The sequence below is a fragment of the Serinus canaria genome, chromosome 6 (assembly GCF_022539315.1).
Source record: "Serinus canaria isolate serCan28SL12 chromosome 6, serCan2020, whole genome shotgun sequence".
In the NCBI taxonomy this organism is placed as follows: Eukaryota; Metazoa; Chordata; class Aves; order Passeriformes; family Fringillidae; genus Serinus; species Serinus canaria.
The window spans coordinates 23,686,864-23,705,416 of NC_066320.1; the positions used below are offsets into that span (position 1 = coordinate 23,686,864).

General features: G+C 39.6%; 1 protein-coding gene across 1 annotated transcript in view; it reads left to right on the plus strand.

Annotated features, from left to right (window-relative positions):
* The window catches only part of CFAP58 (cilia and flagella associated protein 58), a 56,668-nt gene extending 40,740 nt beyond the window's left edge, over positions 1 to 15,928 (plus strand). The window contains exons 16-18 of the mRNA XM_030241193.2: positions 9,671 to 9,790; positions 11,339 to 11,472; positions 15,589 to 15,928. Coding sequence (XP_030097053.1) covers positions 9,671 to 9,790; positions 11,339 to 11,472; positions 15,589 to 15,709 — 375 coding nt within the window. The 3' untranslated portion in view covers positions 15,710 to 15,928. The remainder of the gene's footprint in view (positions 1 to 9,670; positions 9,791 to 11,338; positions 11,473 to 15,588) is intronic.
* The last annotated feature ends 2,625 nt before the right edge of the window (positions 15,929 to 18,553 follow it).

The following is an 18,553-nucleotide window of genomic DNA, read 5'->3' on the forward strand; positions in this document are numbered from 1 at the left end:
CCCCAGTGTCATGCAGAATTAGGTGGATGTGTCAAAGGCACACAGTAGAGAATAGCCTTGATTTAAACTCCAAAGACAAGCTCTGTTCTTTTTTCCTATGAGAAAATAATGTGTGCCCATGAACTCTGGCTGCAACTCAGTTCTAACTTGTGATGGATAAAAAATATCTCATTACCAGCTCAATATTATGATGCAAAACAGTCTATGTAATTAGTGCCATCAAAATAATTTCAGTGCAATACCTTGAAACTTATTTGAACTGGAATCACCAATGCAGGATGAAGTGACATATGGAGGTACTTAATGCATCAAGTCACCCTTTAGGACTACTCTTAGATTCTTTCCTTCTTGTGCCATTCTTTTGTTTTCCTTTTGTTGTGTTTGAAAGGTTCATTGCTAAACTAGGATTTTGAGTGAGGATTTTAGCTTTGCCTGAGTGGAGATGTTTTGTATTTAATATTGGTTTTAAATTGAAGGACTAATGTCTTTCAGTGGTTCTATATCTGGCATGATGATTTTTCCATGCAATTAGAATGTCTCTAGTGTCTTTTGTTCTAAAGCTGATAATTTTTTCCCAATTTATTTAATTTTCTAATTTTTAAAAATTTGATTGTGTAGCCAGCAAGGTTCTGTGAGTAGGGTAGAACCACTCACACTAAACCAATTGTAGGATAATTGTGTTAAATCTTGGTGCAATTTACCAGGGCTCATATGCAATCCTGTGATGGTGTAGTTAGAAATCATATCTCAAAAACATGAAAGGTATGAGTCACCTGTGTGAAGGTCTCTTGAGGGTCTACATATCTACCTGAAAGTTTTGTGTAAAGTTTAATAATTCAATAGATATCTGAGGAATGTTCAGTTCTTGCTCTAGCTCTCTTCAGAAAGGAGTTGATTTTTTATTCCTGCATATTTCCAATACACTTCTTGGTGCATTAGTTTATTTTAGACCTTCTAATCTCAGTCCAACTAGAATTAGAAGATGTTCTATGCTATAGAAATTTAAAGCATGATAAACTGCTCTTAAAAACACAGTGACATTTAGATTCTTTCCCTCCTCCCACATATGTTGCAATTCAAGTGGAAAAGAATAAAGTCTTCCCAGAAAAATAGCCTTTTTTTTGGTATGTTTGTTTAAACAGGGTTTTGAAAAACTGGGTAGGAAGTATGCTGATCACTTTAATGTCATCAGGTGGAGATAATTGGCTGCTCTTTAGGGTGAGAAAATAATTTTCCAATAAAAATAGTGCAAATATTTCTGGCACTGAGAAATGGGAAGCAAAGCAGATTACCTAGTGAACAAACAAAATACTTCTGGTGAACAGTTTTCTTAGTGGAAGAGATAATTTTTACTGACTCTTTGTGAAACTACCCCGCCCTCATAAACAAAATATATTTCCCATGATAAATGGTTCTGGGCAGAAGCAAGGTGCAAGTTTACTTGAGAAAATAACTTCTGGGGATCTGCACCATTTTTAGCTCATCTAATGATGTTTTGGTCAGAAGTATTCAGATGTTATTTACAAAGCTGAGGAAGTTGCAGGCAGAGTAAAAATCCCTTAGGGTTTATAGGTGGCAAGTATACATGAATGCTAAATCTGTCTTACAAGTTTTTTTTAAATAATTGATATATTTACCTGAGTTTGAGCTTGAAAGAGAACTCTAGTGGGTCATCAGATGTCTCCCCTCGTCATCATGCAAGATTGTTTTAATTACATAAATACTATCCTTCATAGATGAGTGTCAAGCATAGTTTTGTGTCCTGCATTCCAATACATGTACTCCCAAGTCCACAAAGTTTAGCATGTCTGAAGAGATTGTTGTCTTCAAGTACACTGTGGCTTTTTGTGGGTTTTCTTCCACATTTGTAACCTCCTGCTGTAGTCCAGGCCTGCTATTTCTGAAAAGCAAGGAGCAGGAGTATTGACACAGCCACCAGCATGGTGATCCTGGGGGACTGGGAGACTGAGTTTCAAGACTGTGTGTCTTCAAGGAGTTTTAGTGAACCTTGGCAATTCATGTAATAACTCTTTGTGTCCAGAACTCCTGTAGAATGAGTAGAGGATCACTGCCCTGGCTGGAAGCAGTTCTTCAGCATGTGTGCAATAAAGATTTAATACCATTCAGATTCTGAAACAAGGATGCAATGTAAGAGCCCAAGACGCAGCATTGTCATCTGTAATCTGCATCAGCAAAACAGAAACAGCGATCACCAAAGTGCTTTATTCAAATACATTATGTTTGGTCTGAACCCAGAATCCTGAGCATGGATACCTTGTATCATTGGACTAAAAAGATTTTGTAAAATTAGTCAATCCTAAAGTTTTTAGTCAGAATTGCCTTTAACTTCAACATTAGTTTGCTAGAAAAAAGCTTGGATAAAAAGTTCAGGAATTGTTCCAGCAACTAACAACTGAAAACAACCTTGTTTACTCCTCATTCCTGTGTTCAGCATGTATCTGAGAAGGAAATAAATCTGCTGTGCACCCCAGGGTAAAGTATATTAATCAACCAGTTATCTTGTTAAGGGAAAATAAATGACTCGCTGTGCTGACTGAATACATTGCAGTGCACAGACTTTGCAGTGCTGTGGCAATCTGATACTGACTGTCAGCCATCCAGAATCTGCTAGAGAAGCTGAATTACTGCAGGAGTGCAGCAGCAGTGTAGCAAAACATTCACAAACCTATTTTCTATAGGGTCACCCCGAGCTAGAGGTACATCTTTAGTATTCACCCTTTGGCAGGTGTTCTTGTGTTAAGATAAGGGGTGTTCTGCTCTTCTTTCAGCAGCAAGATATGGACAATCTACAGCATCCCAGTCAGTGATGGATTATTATCTTGTATGACAGTTGTAACAACAGCAAAACCCCACAAAAAAGTAATTCCACAGGGACAGACTAATTTTGTTCTATTTCATTTCTCTTATTTTCATTCTTACTGTGAATGGTGCTGTTGTTGAGGGAACACAGGCAGAAAGATGCTGCAAAACAGCTGTTGGAGGAAGGCAGGCAGAGTCACTGTGGCTAGTTGGGTTTTTTAGAAGGGTGGCTTAAAATGGGACGCAGGAGGATGCAATCAGATGTAGAAAGAGCCCCATTTCTCCACTCTTCTCCTGAGACATCCAGAAATGTGCTGCTGAGTGCACAGGAGCCATGAACCTCAGTAGGGAGAGTCCCTGCCAAGTGGGGTGCATCAGTCAGCCAAGTGCTGCACCTCTTGGAGGCTCAGAGCTCAATGCTTCCCATGCCTGTCTAAGTAGATACAGCTGTAATCTTAAGCAGGGGATGGGACACTTGAGCACACCAGTTGTCTTTACATGGACATTAGGATTCACTGTCTTTCCCCTTCCTTTAGTCCTGTTTCTGTTTCTTTGAATTTTAAGAAGCAGGCAAGGGGAGCTGAAACAGAACTCCTTGAAGAATAGCAGAGGCTCAGCTGTAATTACAGTGAGCCTGAAGGAAGCCATGCATTAAAACATTCATGATTTCAGAATTGCTGTGTGTATTTCTTAGATGTACTGTTATTTCTTAATAGGTTCCAAAGTGTAACAGGAGACTTGTCTTTCTTCCCTGAGGTACTTGACGTATGCAGGGGAGCTCTGCTGTCCTGTCAAAAAGATGTATGTAGTCTTTACTGCCTTGTTAGACAGGTATTGTAGATTTAAGTGGTGGCTTGACTTTGAGACAGCTGTTCAATGGTAGCAATTCCAGAACACCAAAGGACTTGAAGCAAAGTGCTCTCACCTTTCAGAGAAATCTAAAGATCTAAGTCAAGCTGGTGACTAAAGAGACATAGGTGCCTAACTTAAAAATAGATATTTCTAGAAGGAGCTCTGCAATCTCTCTGACCCTTTGAGGTCATCTGTCAGATCAGTCTGAAGTGAGAACAGAAGCTGGGTCTACTGGGAATCCTCATCCCAAGCTGTCACCTGCAGGAACAGCTAATCATTATCAACAGAGCTGTGATAATTCTTTGATTCATCTAAAATTTTAAAAATCTAAATGGCTATTGAATAGCTGAAATACATGCTGTTATACTGACATTAAAATACAGAAGTTTTATGTCAAATAGTCTATCTCTGAAGAAGAGACTTAATTTGTTTTTTTTTTCTTAGAATCCTGCATAAAGTAATTGTTATACAGTAAAATGTTCCCCATCATTTGCTTTGTAGACTTATTCACCTAGAATATTTAGAAACCTTGTTGATAAGATTTGTATCAACCTCTGATCTCCTGCAGGTCACTTCAAGACAAACTGCTACTACAATGCAAAACAAAGGTTTGCTTAGAGCTTTCTTCAACCCAGCTGTCAAGCTGCAGGCACTGTGAAAATAGCTGGAATATTTACATCAATCCATGTCATGTGAGGGGTAATTCTCACCTTCAAGGAACAGCTCACTTTCATGTGTATGTGTATTTCTGCTCACACATATAGAATAGGAGATAATTAATTGATAAGGTTCTGCAGTGCAAAGTAGAAACTCTGATTAAATGAGCTACTCTGATTAATGATTTTATAAACTCTAGTAGTAGTGTAGTGTCAATAGTTAAGTGTACTGTAGCTGTTATTTCAGCAAGACACATCCATGCCATTTTCTTCGGATAGATTCTTAACCTTGTGTCTCAGAGGTCAGAAGTTGAAAGGAGTATATGTATTTATTTGTTCATTGGAAAAAACACTGTTTTCCTACACCCTTATTAGGGAAGATCTAATAGTAACAGTTCCTAGCAATAATAATAATAAAAATAAGTTGCAGCTGCACCCCAGGTGGAAATGTTCATCCTTTGTTGTTCCTGGAAGATAGTGATACTGCAGCATTCAGCTCTTGCTGTTGCAAAAAGCAGCCAAGGGTGAAGACCTTACAAGGTGCTCCGAGGTTTCTTTCTCTCTCATTAAGCTGTTTTGAAAATGCCAGTCAGTTTGGTGCAGTTTGCTCTATGCCAAAGGAGACAGAATTGCTCTTGAGAAGCATTATTATCAACTGGAGAAATAAGTTACAGGACAAGTTTGGGTGGTGCAGATTTCACCAAAGATGAGACTATCCCAGACTTTCCTTTCACAGGAAAACCCAAAACATCTAACACAGTGTTAGTGTTGCCTCACTGTGAAAGGGCCTCAGTGTCCTCTTTCAAACTTAATTAATGTATCTGATAAAAAAACCTCACACTGGTGAGATTAAGAAGTGTCTAGGTGATAATGAAAACAGGAGTTGTTCTAGGGAGCTGCATCCTTGCAAGGGTGTTTGCTGATGGATGTGGAGTAGTCAGGAAAGAGCAGGAGCTTTTGGAAAGTGTTTACAGAGAAAGTTTATGCACATTTCTCATAGTGCTGGAGGCAACTTTCTTCTGTTATTATAAAATTTCTGAAGGTCACCATATGCTAATTTTTTTCTTTACCTCATAAAAATTTTAAAGATAGATGTACTGAGCCAACAGCTACTGCTAGGTATACACAACAACAGAAAAATGTAGGGCTTATACAGCAAAAATGACAATGACTAGATATATATGTCTGTATATGTATTTAATCCAGATTTCTGTGTCCTGTTTAACACTTATGAAGAGGAATCACCACCCCTAAGGATGCTCTGCTGCTGCATGGCATCATAAACAAAATGCCTCTGGAGTTCAGCACAGATCTGACATTTTGGTTATAGTGCCAATAAACAAGAAACCCCCCATGGCACGTTGACTGACTTGTTATCCCCACCAAAGCCATGAGGAAATATAGAGTGCTTGCATGGTTACTATATTGCCTTCTCCACCTTACTAATTAAAATAAGAATTTTTATTTAGGGTGAATGTTTTAGGGACTGCTGCCATACACTACATCACACACTTTTGCACTACATCTTTATCTTGTTGAGTTTTTTCTTTAGCTCAGTTGCTGGAGACAAGAACTGGCATAAATTAAATTTACTGTGGTGCAAAGTCTTTTGGACTTTTTTGTGTGGTTTTTTTTTTTCCTTTTTTTGGTTTGGTTTTATTTTTTTGTATTTGTTTTTTTTTTTTTTTTTTTTTAGAATTCATGTGATAGAAAGCTTTTGGGGAATAATAGGATTTTTGTGGGTCTGGCGGAGAAGGCTCTGGGGGTGCTGCTGTGCCAGGTAAATTTGTTGAATTATCTATTTGGAAAGAATTGATAAAAATGAGGAAGCTGGGACTGCAGGGCCTTTTCTGCTGTGAAATCATCTTCATTAAATGTATGGTCATTCATCATCTCTGGTTCAGAAGAAAACCCTGGGCTAACTAACAAGATGTGCCATTTCCTGGTGTCATGGTGGGGGACAGGATGACACAAAATGGGGTCACATCTTTAGAGCTCTATTCCAGCCTGGGACTGGGGAATGCTTCCCATTCCCTGTCAATGGCTGTGAATGCCTTGCTGCCACTTTGGGAATGTGTCTGATGGTATTGGTGGTCCTTCTCTCATGGAAAAGCAAATGGTTCTGTGCTGTGCTGGTCAGCAGCAACAGCTTCTTTTGAAGTAAGGTTTTGCTGGAAAAAGTGATTCTTCTTGCTGAACATGGAGGCAACTTGTGACCACCTAATCCTGGACAATCAACTGAAGTTTGCCAAATGCTAGCCAGTCTCTTCTGCAAAAGAAAAAAAAAATTATTTCAATTTGCTGTAGAGCAAGCAGGCCAGGAGAACTCCAGAATATGGCTGAGACAGCACCTAGTTAAATTTAGGTGAAAGCACCACTTACTTCTCCACCCTCTCTCTCCAAATTAATGGGAGAGAGACTTAGGGATGAAGAAAATTACTGTAATGGCTGGACCTAGAGACAGATCTGTGAGCTCCTCAGAGATCCCCTGGGAAACAAATCTAAGACAGGAAGGGCTATTCTAAAACTAATATGCAGTTTTATTTGCAGAATTTTTACAGCAGGTGGTCACAGAGGTCCTGAAATTCTTTTTTGAAATGCCTGAAATTTAACTGTAATCCTCAGCCTGAGTGTCCCAGCATGCCCTACATACACAAAATGAATGTGCCATCATCTCTCCACTATCATCTTGGCTTAGTTGGTGTCATAGACCAGTGAAGCTTGTTGATGTTATGGGCTCAGTCCTACAGTCAAGCATCTGCTGAATTCCATGGGAATTTCGTGGTGGAAGAATCCCATAAAAAGCTTTGTTACTGGCCTAGACTTATCTGAACACAGATGCATTACTCTTACCAATGGAGGCTAAACAGCACGAGTTTGCAGAGATTTGATGGATCTTCCCTCACCTCAAGAAGAAGAGCTGTGCCTCCAGTGTGTTTGTGACTCTAAGGTCCTTGATCTCAAAACCTCAGAACTGTGGTAAGATGTGTGTTGTGATGGCAGCCTGGTGTGAGGATGGAGGGAAATGTGAGGGAAGGAAGTTTGGGATGAGCCAAAGAAACCCAGTCATAATAGATTGACTTAATCTATTACAGAAAACAAAGTTTTTCTTTATGAATTTGTGCTGATATTTTTTTCTTGGTCAATTCTGATTCCTTATGTGTAGAGATGGAAGTACTTGCCAATGCACCTTGTGACTTACATAGATTTACTCTTGTGGTCGGTGTTTTTAAATTAATTGAAATTAATTATTTTATTTTTAATTTATTTTTTGGATCCTGGGGTAAAATTTCAGAAATTAATGAAATGCCAGCCTGTGAATACAAGCTTCTGATGAGGAAGAGAGAAGTATCCAGGGTTTTCTTTTAATGATTTGCTGACATATGGTGTTTCTAACTCAGTGACAAATTAGTTGACTAGTTGTAAAAGAGATGGACAGTGCTCAGCAAGGAAGGACAAGATATGCATTATAAGACATCTGGTTCTGCCTCTGTTGGATTATGGATACAATATACATTGGACACCTAACGAGTCTCTGCTGCATAAAGTAGATTCTCCTTACAGCAGAATTGCATGCTTTGTCTCTAAATGAGGTTATTATACACACCATTGCACAGTGTTTGAAGAGCTTGGTTGGCCATTGTAGAGGGTAGGGAGAGAAAAAAATTGGAAAACAATTGCACTTAAGACCTTCAATCTATCAATTGTCCCATATTTATCCAAATTACTATTACAAAATACAAATATATCAAATATATGATACATTCAGGGTTGAAATGTTAATATTGACTGGCCAGATTTTGACAAGGACAAGGTGTATTATTCTTTTGCAGTTGTTTTTACCTTGAAGTAAAATCTTACTTCATCAGAAAGAAAAGCTGGTAGTGGTAATACCACTATGAAGTGGAATAATAACTCAGACTGAATTCTCAATTTAGTATTTGCTGCTATGCAAACCTCAGTCTGAGACTCGGGAGGTTTTGATTTTTCCATAGATAAACTGTGAACAATTTCATTTATAGGGAGCTCTTCCTCAGTAATCTGCAGAGTTTAAGGACAACACTTGCAAAAGTAAGGCATGATTTGAAGTGATTCCATTTTGGGGTCCCAACTTGTGACCATTGTAATTCATAGTTTTCAGAAAATGATGACGTCTAAAAGCTCTGCACTCCTTATGTTCTTGAAGACTGGACACCTAAAATTTTACATCTTCAAATTAGCAAACCAGTTCTGAAAACCCTGGCTCAACCACTGTGAAAGACCAAATGTAGCAATTTTAGATGGTGTGATGGCACCATTTCCCACATCAACAGACGAATTCTGCGGCAAGAGTTGTAGAGAGACCTTATAAAAAAGACAATTAAAAGGGGCTTTGCCAAATGCAGTGTAAATAATCACATATTCTACCTTCTTCTTGGCATTTTTGTCTTCCTCAGTTTTTGTCTGCTAGTCTCCTTTTTATTTCCAGTTTTCATAGTACCAAAAAAGGATGTGATCTTACTAAATTGTATTATTTAATGATCTTAGTTTTCCAGGGTAGATAGTAAAACTATTGTAATGTGCAAAACTATGAAGGTGGCTTTTTTCAGAGCTTTATTCCTCAGACTAAAAACAAGTACACTCTCAAAACAGCTGAAAGCAGCATTTCAGTACAAAAAGCTGTAAGTGCATCCATGGTGTGGTTTCTTTTCAGGCATGGCAATATGCAACTCCCACAAGTATTACTGTTCCAACATAAAGAACGAGGAGACACATGACAAAAATTACTTGGTAATTGTGCTAGTCATAATTGTTGCTGTTTATAATTCCTTTCCCAGAGCCCCTGCAGTTAAACTGAAAGGTTATATATATATAAATATCTGTGTGTGTGTACGTGGGCTTTGCAGGGTTTTCTTTGGAAGAAGTAACTCCTTTGTACAGTCCTTTGCTGACATTTCTATAGCCAGCTCACATCCTGTTGGGCGAAGCTGAGATCCTTAATGTAAGGCAATGTGACTCATAAGAAGAAAGATTGCAATAAGCACATTTTCTAGTGATTAATTTCCCGGCCCTGGATACTCTTCCAGTAAGTGCTGAGGTAGAGAGTGCTTGCTGGTGATGGTGTTTAAGAGCATTTCATTCATGGTTTGAAGTAGCTGGATGTTTATCTTAATGAGCTCTCCCATTGCTATCACAACAACTTTAAATGCCTTATGGCTAGTGAGGAAAGCCTGACACACAGGCTTTGTTTCTCCAAATACCTTCCTGACTGAGTTGCAATTTTCAGTGAGGTTGGTTTCCTCTCAGGCTGTGCTGCTGCTGTAGTGGTTTAATAAGAGCTCCTCCTCTTGTCCCTTCCTTAGGAAAAGGAGAAGCTGTATGTGGAGCTGAGGCACGTGCTGGCCCGGCAGCCTGGGCCCGAGGCCACGGAGCAGCTGCAGCAGTACCGGAACATCCTCCGGGAGAAGGGGAAGCAGATCAAAGTAAGTGGTGCCCACTGTCCCTGTATTATGCCATGAGAAATACATATCCCATGAGATATGTATTTCTCATGGGCATTCTGGGGAGGGGCTGCCAGCCTGGCAGAGGGGCTGCAGGGAGATCCTCAGTTAACTGTGTGCCTGTCCTAGTGCACTAGACCAGGAAAGCAGGGTTATCACTGCATCTCCTCAAGGTGCCACACAGAGCAGCAAACAAACTTTTTTGCACATTGTTCTACTTTGTTTAATTAAAATAGAGGAAATGTCTTGTTACAATATGAGTTAGCAGCACAATGCTGTAAATATGTATTTTGCATGGGCATTCTGGGATACTGCCAGCTTTTCATTCAGCTTATTCTCCTTCCCGTTATCTTAAACTTTAATATCTTTAAGAAGCAAATCAAAGCCATCTTATTTTCTTTTTAACAAACTAATGGGAATATACTGAGAATCCAGTCTTAAGTTAGTGTTATTTCTCTTGCCATGTGTACATGTATATTTAGATTTGCAGATTTTGTGGAGATGACAGGAGGAACCTGTTCTAACCCCTTCAGTTGGAGGGAGTAGTTCCTGCTTCCAAAAGAATCTTGTAGAACATTTAAAAAGCATTATATTAAAAAGTGATTCTTTGATAGAATTCTGTGATATTCTATGAATAAGCTCATCTTCTCCTATTCTTGCCTGCATGAGAGACCAGGCTCCGCAGGAGTTCATCTACTTCTGCAGCTCCTCTCTCTGTTGAAGTCATCATCTCCTGTTCACTGCATCATAATCACGTCTATACTAACCATGAGGAAAAAATGCAGGAGCAGATGGGCCCTTAGGAAACAAAGAGGCTGTTATGCAAATCTTAGCTTTCCATGGAGAAGAAAAACAATGTAGAAAATGTAAAATAGAAGCCAGAGTTTAGCTAAACTGAACGTGATTTGAAGTTCTCCACATGGTCCTTATTTGTCCTTAATGCAGTCAATTGCTGCTTTGCATTTCAGGCACAGCATGCTGTAGCATGATGGCATGCATGCCATTTTGGGGTGCCAGGTCAAGCTATTACCCTTTTGAAAGAAAGAAGGTGCACTATGCATGTTCCTCCTTTTTCAAAATTTTACAGATTCACATATAAGTGGCTTTGTATTCATATTTGCAGTGCCTGGTACTACTTTGCCTGTGTGGATTGAATTATTCCACTTAGTAGTGCATCCCTGTGAATAAACCCCATTATTATAAAATAATTCCCTGATTTATAAAGACCTTAACTTTGGATTTTTGCCCAGCTTTATGTCCCAGAAATTAAGAGCTAATGTAGCTATTAATGCCATTCCCGTAAAGCTTGGGGCATATTTTACATGTTGTATTATGGTTAAATGGCATAACCTTTATTTTGTAGGATGTTTTTAGGTGAACAGAGGTGAGATCAAATGAAACATCAAGTGGGAAAAAGAATTGTGGTAGAAAATGATCATGTCTTACTTCATCAAACATAAAAAGAGGAAGTGCTTGTAAAAGTACTTATATGTAAATGAAGCGACATCTCCTGTTTCTGCTGTTTCTTAGGTTTTGTCCTCAGAACTGACTATGTGTGAAACACAGAGCAAAGTATACAAACATGAAATTGAAAGACTTAACAACGAGCTTCTGGAAGTGAAAAAGAAGTATCTGTCTCAGAAACGCAAGGAGCAACAGAAGAAGTATGGAAAAACAGCAGTTTTGTCTACACAACTTTGTGCATAAGCTAGATTTTTGTTTTAGACCCTTTGGAACAGCATGTGGCCAAATTTGATTGAGGTGATACAGTTTTGTTGCCTTATTTTCCTGAATGTTATCCTTCATGTTCTTTCAGTCTAGTCTGGATTTACCATGATCTATGGCCAGGACAAGGACATCCATCAGAGATGTTGCTGAACACGTTCTGCAGTCCAGTTAAATTATTCATACCAATAAGATGGTGCCCAGAGAACACAGATTAGTGTCTTGTCTCTGACATCAAAGCATAAAATTATAGAACAGTTTGGGTTGGAAGGGACATTTAAAGGCCATCTAGTCCAACCCCCCTGCAATGAGCAGGGACATCTCCATTCCGATGAGGTGCTCAGAGCCCCAGCCCATCCTTGAATGTTTCTGGGATGGGGCATCTACCACCTCTCTGGGCAACTTGGGCCAGTCTTTCACCAGCCTCATAACAGAAAATTTCCTTCTTGTATCTAGTCTAAATCTACCCTCCTTTAGTTAGAAACCCTTATCCCTTGTCCTGTTGCAGCAGGATTTCTAGGCTGTGAGTGCATGTGGCTGGCTCACGTCCAGCCTCTCACCCACAGCACCCCCAAGTCCTTCTGGGCAGGGCTGCTCTCCATCTGCTCATGCCCCAGCCTGGAGTGATGCCAGGGCTTGCCCTGGCTCAGGTGCAGCTCCCCACACTTGTTCTTGTGGAACCTTAAGAGATTTTCATGGTCCCACTTCTTGAGCTTATCCATGTTCCTCTGGATGGCGTCCATTCCTCAGGTGAGTCAACTGCCCCATTCAGCTTGTCATCTGAAAACTTGCTGAGGGTGCTGAGGGTGGGCTTTAACGAGAGATTTCAGATTTCTGCAGTCAGATGACGTGATCTGTTACCAAGTTTTTCTGTATGCACAGAAAGCCTTTTGTCTTTCCATTCATTTCCATCCTCAGCTGGTGCCTTCCTCACACACTAAAGCCAATGTTTCTCTACTATTCCTGAATATAATTCAAAGCTGCCTTTATTAATTCTTCCTTAATTTCAGACAATAAATGATTTGATGACTAAATTAGCAAAATAATCAGTGATAAACAGTGACTTTTGTCTATCTGCAAATTGCATAATGTTACCTTAATGTTTGGAATTAGCAGCAGCTGTGCAGTGCTAATGGCCTTTCTGGAGCATTAGGATCAATATGTGAGGCTACCCTAATGCCTGATAATCCATTTCCAGCAGCTAAACGTCTCCTTCACAGTAGATTTGGCATTGCCATTTCAGACTCTGGCATTATGTCTCTTTCTGTTCATAAAATGAGAAGTTCACCAACATTTTGTTGTTATATCTCACCTAGAAATAATTCCTGTCATAGAAACTCCATTGTTAAGGACATAATTGCTTCAAAATAAAAAAAAATACTGTGAGAGTTGACAGTAGCTGAACAGGGGCTTGCTATACAGCGAAAGAAATTTCATATTGAAAGTCATTTAGTGCTGGATACACTGTTTATAGGGTCAGGATAAATACCTGCTACTGGGGCAGCTTGTCAGGTTGTTCTTTTGGGCAATCGTGCCAGTAGTCTGATGAGCATTGGTGTCTCTGTGACATCTGTGATTTGGAAGCATATTCAGGTACTGTTAGTGGTGCTTCTGCAGGCTGGCATCATCTTGTGGCCCCCACCAGAGCCTCAGAAGGCACAAGCACTGTGCTGCCAGCCCTGGCTTTCACCTTTCCTGTCTTGTGGCAGCTGAGGCGTGGTGCTGGGCTTTGCTCTCCTCTGCCCCTCACTGCTTTATACCACAGTCGAGCCTGTTGGGTGACTGCAACTTCTGCTGTCTCTGGGCTGTGCTTTGTTTTGGCAAGGGAAAACAACCTTGTGCAGCCCTCCTTCTCCAGCCTCCCAGGTGTGCAGGACACATTGCTGGCATTCTGCAGCAGAGAGAACCTGTTGTGCAGTTAGGTTCTTCCCCAAGGAGCCCTCTTCCCTGCCATCCAGCCATCCCACACCCCTGCTGCCTCAGGCAGGGCTGGACAGGCAGTGCCTGCTGTGTGGATGCTGGCCAAAGAGCCAGGGCCATTTGATTCATACAGCCTCAGATATCTCTAAATCCCAGCTGACAGAAAACCACTGACTTGATTCTCTGTCTTGCTGGCTAATGTTAACATCATGTCTGAAATAAATGTAGCTGGTTTTGCAAATAAAAAGAGGATCCTGTCAGGACCACAGCATTAACCACATTATTGACTACCCTGGTATGAAACAGAATTAATACTCTTGGATAACCTTACACAAAGTTATCATCTAAAGCTTTTATTGATTTGCACAAGATAGCTTTGACTTGTGATTTAACATCGTGGTACTGAAGAAATGCAGCTTTGCATGCGATGCTGAAGGAATATAGTGACAATGGGAATTTAGCTTTGTTTTGTGTTAAAAATGAAAATGCAGTTTAAGATTTTGGTTGAGAGTTTGAAATCCTCTTTTTCAGCTCTCTGATTCTGAATTTTGCTTTTCCCAGTTGTCTTAGCTGTTCTTGTTCTATCTCTTCCTATTTTTAACTTCAGCACCTTGAACCCTTTCTGCATCACTATTTTCCTAGTTGCTTCTACCACCCGGATCCCATTTTGATCTTGATAAGGATTTGTGAGAAAATATGAAGCTTAAATCCACACTAGAGACCTAATCCAGCAGTCCCATATATGTAAATAACTGCACTGAGGGATGTCAGTAGTAACTGGGAGCTTTTGCACGTGGCTGGTTGCACATTACTTCTGCATAATATATTATAGTATTTGGTTGCATAGAATTTTCCATACTGATGAGCACATCTGTTTGTTGTCTCTATGGGAGCATGAGGAAAAAATTAGCATGGATTCTGGATCATTTTCTCACCCCAGACTTGGAAGCCCAATGGTGAGATGGGATAAGCCATCTAAATACAGAATGTTAGTCCTGTCAGCTGGCATATCCATTAGGGCTACACTGATACAATTAAAACCAGTTATAAATGGTTTTTGTTGTTAAGTTCATCTATGCCATCTTTTTGCTATTCTCCTACCTCTGTATAGGTCAAGTTTGGAAAAGGATGCATAACTAGACATCTTGACACACTTTCTCTGAACTTCTTCCTATCCTAACAGTTACTAAAAAGTAATAATTACAGAAGTGTTTTCTTTTCCCTTGGTGGGGACTGAGAAAAGATGCTCATGTGAGAAGGCTAGATTTTGTATAAGTGTTGTTCTACTCACATTAGTTTTTCAATCTCAGTGACTGTGAAATAAAGTAATGGTACTGACCTTTTTTGTAAAGCCTTGAGACTTCCGCTGTTATGATAAACTAGAAGTTCATAAAGCTTCACTTGGTTAATCTTAAGTATCTGAGGGCCTCTCTCTGAAGCATCCAGGTATATCACAGTGAGGCTGGAATTTTGCCCTTCATCTTTGTAGTGCTCTGCTTACCTCCCCAACTTTGTGAGAGTGGAACCAGCTAACCCTCGTTCCCTTCTCTTGAGAACATCAAAGTCAAGACCTCCTGGATTCTCAGATGGAGCAGCTCCCTGGGGCTGTCAGTGCACCTACAGCACACTGCTAGCTTTCTGCAAATGTCACAGACAGGGCAATTATTGCTGGAACTTTTTTAAAATGTGAAGACAGATAGCACTATATATTCATTAAAATTCAACAAAGGAAAAAACCCTCCCCATTGTGCCTTTGATGAATGTAGCCGTTTGTTTGAAAACAGGAATATTCCAGCTAGGACAGGATGGTGATTAGAAATCTGAAGTCATGGAGCTCATGTACATACTTGCTCTAATGAGGTGCCCTGACCATTTTGGGGAGTAGCACAAAGAAAGCTCAATTATTTCTAATTTTTAATAATTCCAAACTCCATCAGTGGTTTTGTAATTAGATCCAAACAGACACCTAGTCTTGGAGGTTTAGCCTAACAGGCTTTAATCAACACTTTTTAATGATCTCTTGATACGTGGTTGCATCAAAGAAACTCTGGAGGACACAGATTTCCTTAGTTTGTAAATATCTCTTTGCTGCAGAATGAAATATGAATTTTCTGTTTCTTTGTTTCTATTTAAAGGGAGAAGGAGCGATCCAGCATTCATATGAGGACAAAATTGCCACCCCTCAAGACTCATGTACCTCACTTTAGCTTTGGGGGCTTTCCTTCAAGCAAACCCATTCCCAAAATTGCAGTCTAGGAATGCACTCATCTAGTTGCATTCCTGTTCCCAGTTTCTTGTTTGAGAAACTGTAATTTTAAAAGAGATTCAGAATCTACTGAAATCACTGTATCACCTTCAAGAAAAAATGGTATATTGCATGTAATCAAACACATTTTTACACTGGAATTACATTTTATGTTGCATTTATATATTTTACATTTTAAATTGGAATTAACATAGATCTTTTTACAATCTGTGTACCAAATCTGCCCATTTGAGGCCAGCAGATGCCTGCACAGGTGTAAATGGATAGTGGAGATATTTCATCAATATTGTGTCTCTGTTTAGCACTGTAATGCCACAAAATGCCTTAATATGTAGTTATTTCTCTTTTATCTACCTCAGTTGTGAGCACACACTCCATTTATCTTCTGACTCAAAGCACCTGAAAGAAATGAGAATACAGAAAAGAAGAAAAATTAATAGGCTGATGTTTCAAGCCCTGCTGAGCAAATGCAAAATTAACAAGTCTTTACTTAGATGTACATATGTAGCAGTTCTCTGTGTAGGTAGTGTATAATAGGGTTTATGCAGTGTTAGCTACAGTTGTTAGGAAGATCAAGGAAGTTTGTGGCCACAATGTACATTATTAAGACCAGGATTGTGTTTACTCTGGTAGATACAAAGTGACATAATTATGTCTGTTCAATCTGGGGGGACTGTGCACACTCACTGGGACGTGCTGTTCTCCCCCACAAATCCTTCCAAGCGATTAAAACTTGGACTCAAAACATGGCAAACTTTATGCTTTAATTTCTAGACACTTGGGCATTTTTGTAACTTTCAGAAATTGTTTTTGTAATACAGCAGGAGCCCTCCAACCTTTTCAGCCAAAAGAGATTTAATTACCATTCATTAACAAGTGAAATAACAAAGTCACGGCATGAGGTGCTGAAGTATAGAAAACTTTCAAGCTGTAAAATAAAATGTTTTGAAACCGATTTGAACGTGGAAGTTTTTTTCCCTGCCTGGGGGATAAAAATACTTGTCCAAAGAGATATGCTGATAAATATTTCACATCCAGAAAAAAAAAAGCCCAAAAAAACCCTTTGCAAAGATTTTGTTCTTTTCTTTGGTGGAATACATAATTAAATATTAAAGCTACTGTGGGAAACTTTAATGGAAGTGTTTAATTCAAAAGAATCAAGTTAAATACGACAGGGATCTACTTTGCTTTTACACTGGGGACCAGAACACTTAGTCATCAGATCCATTGTATTTTTCTTTTGTCCCCAAAATAGCTGTTATTGCTTTTCTCATTGTCAAGTGCATTATGCTAAAGTTATCATTTTAGGGCAGTCATGCAGTCAGAATAGTGTCTTTTGTGTATCTGACATGTCCTTATAGATGGAATAATTGACAATAACTGACATGGGCACTTGAGTCTGATGGAATCCCAAGTAGGTTTTACTGAAGCTTTTGGAAGTTGGTATTTTCTAAAGTCCCAAGTATCTTGCCTGGAGCTGGATTCTGCTGTGCTTACACTGGCAAGTAATTTGTGTTGAAATAAATCATCAAAGACACATTTATTAATTCACATGAACTGGAAGCACAGTTGGATTCCAAGAACCCTGTCACTCTCTAGAGAAGCTATTGATGTATTACACTCCAAAATGTACAATGTGCCCCCAACTCATCCAGAGGTAATCTGAGTCTGTGTACATCTCCCACAGGATCCCAGAATCATTCAGGTTGGAAAAGATCATCCAGTGCCACCTTTGGCTGAACACCAGCATGTCAACTAAACCAGCGAACTAAGTGTAATGTCCAGTGATTTCTTGAGCCACTCTTGAGCAGATGGTGGCTCCACCACCTCCCTGGGCAGCCTGTTCCAATGCTTAACCACCCTTTCTGTGAAGAAATTCTTCCTGGTGTCCAGCCTGAGCCTCCCGTGGCACAGCTTGAGGCCATGTCCTCTTGGCCTGTCACTTGTTACCTGGGAGAAGAGGCTGAGCCCCAGCTTCTGCCAGGTACAACTCCTTTAAGGTAGTTGTAGAATGATAAGGTCACTCCTGAGCGTTCTCTTTTCTCCAGGCTGAGCCCCCCAGCTCCTTCAGCAGCTCATTATAGAACTCTCTAGACCCTTCCCCAGCTCCGTTACACTTCTCTGAACACACTCCAGACCCTCAATGTCTTTTTTGGGGTGAGGGACCCAGAACTGGACAGAGCACTTGAGGAGTGGCCTCACCAGTGTGGTCTCATTTTTTCTCTATTTGTTACCAGGGTTTAGGAGACAAATTGTCTCAGTGGTCAGGAGAAAGGAGGGGAAGCCAAGCAGATGGAATTTGTTCCCTAGTTTCATATATTTTTATGAGTGCAGTAGTAAAATGGATACTTTTCTGTCTTTAGCTGTACTAAATAATAGCTTGTACAGCACGAGTAAGAAGCTTTTCTGTAAATTAGTCTTGACCTGTCTTTAAAATGGTTGGGATGGTATTTATCTAAAGACTTGCAAAGGTAAATTCACTTGCATCGAAAAGGTGTAGATTCAAAAAAATATGTAGGGGACTGAAAAATAATGTGATTTTCTCGTTCAACATGTTCTTCCAGCCTAAAGAGCTGGGAGTTGAATACAGTAAATTTCACCTACAAAGTAAAGAAGCTTGTACTTGTTCATCCACAATTTCAGGCATCAAGATGTGAATGTGTTGGCTACTATCTTCAATTTTGTTGCATTATTTACTTACTTCCACAGAAACTAAATTCACATGTTAATTTGGAAAAGAAGAAAAAAAAAGACAATAAAATATAGTCATCAAATTATTGCCAGTAACTTTCAGCATAATCAGGAATAAAATAACTGCAGCCAGTTTAATTTAT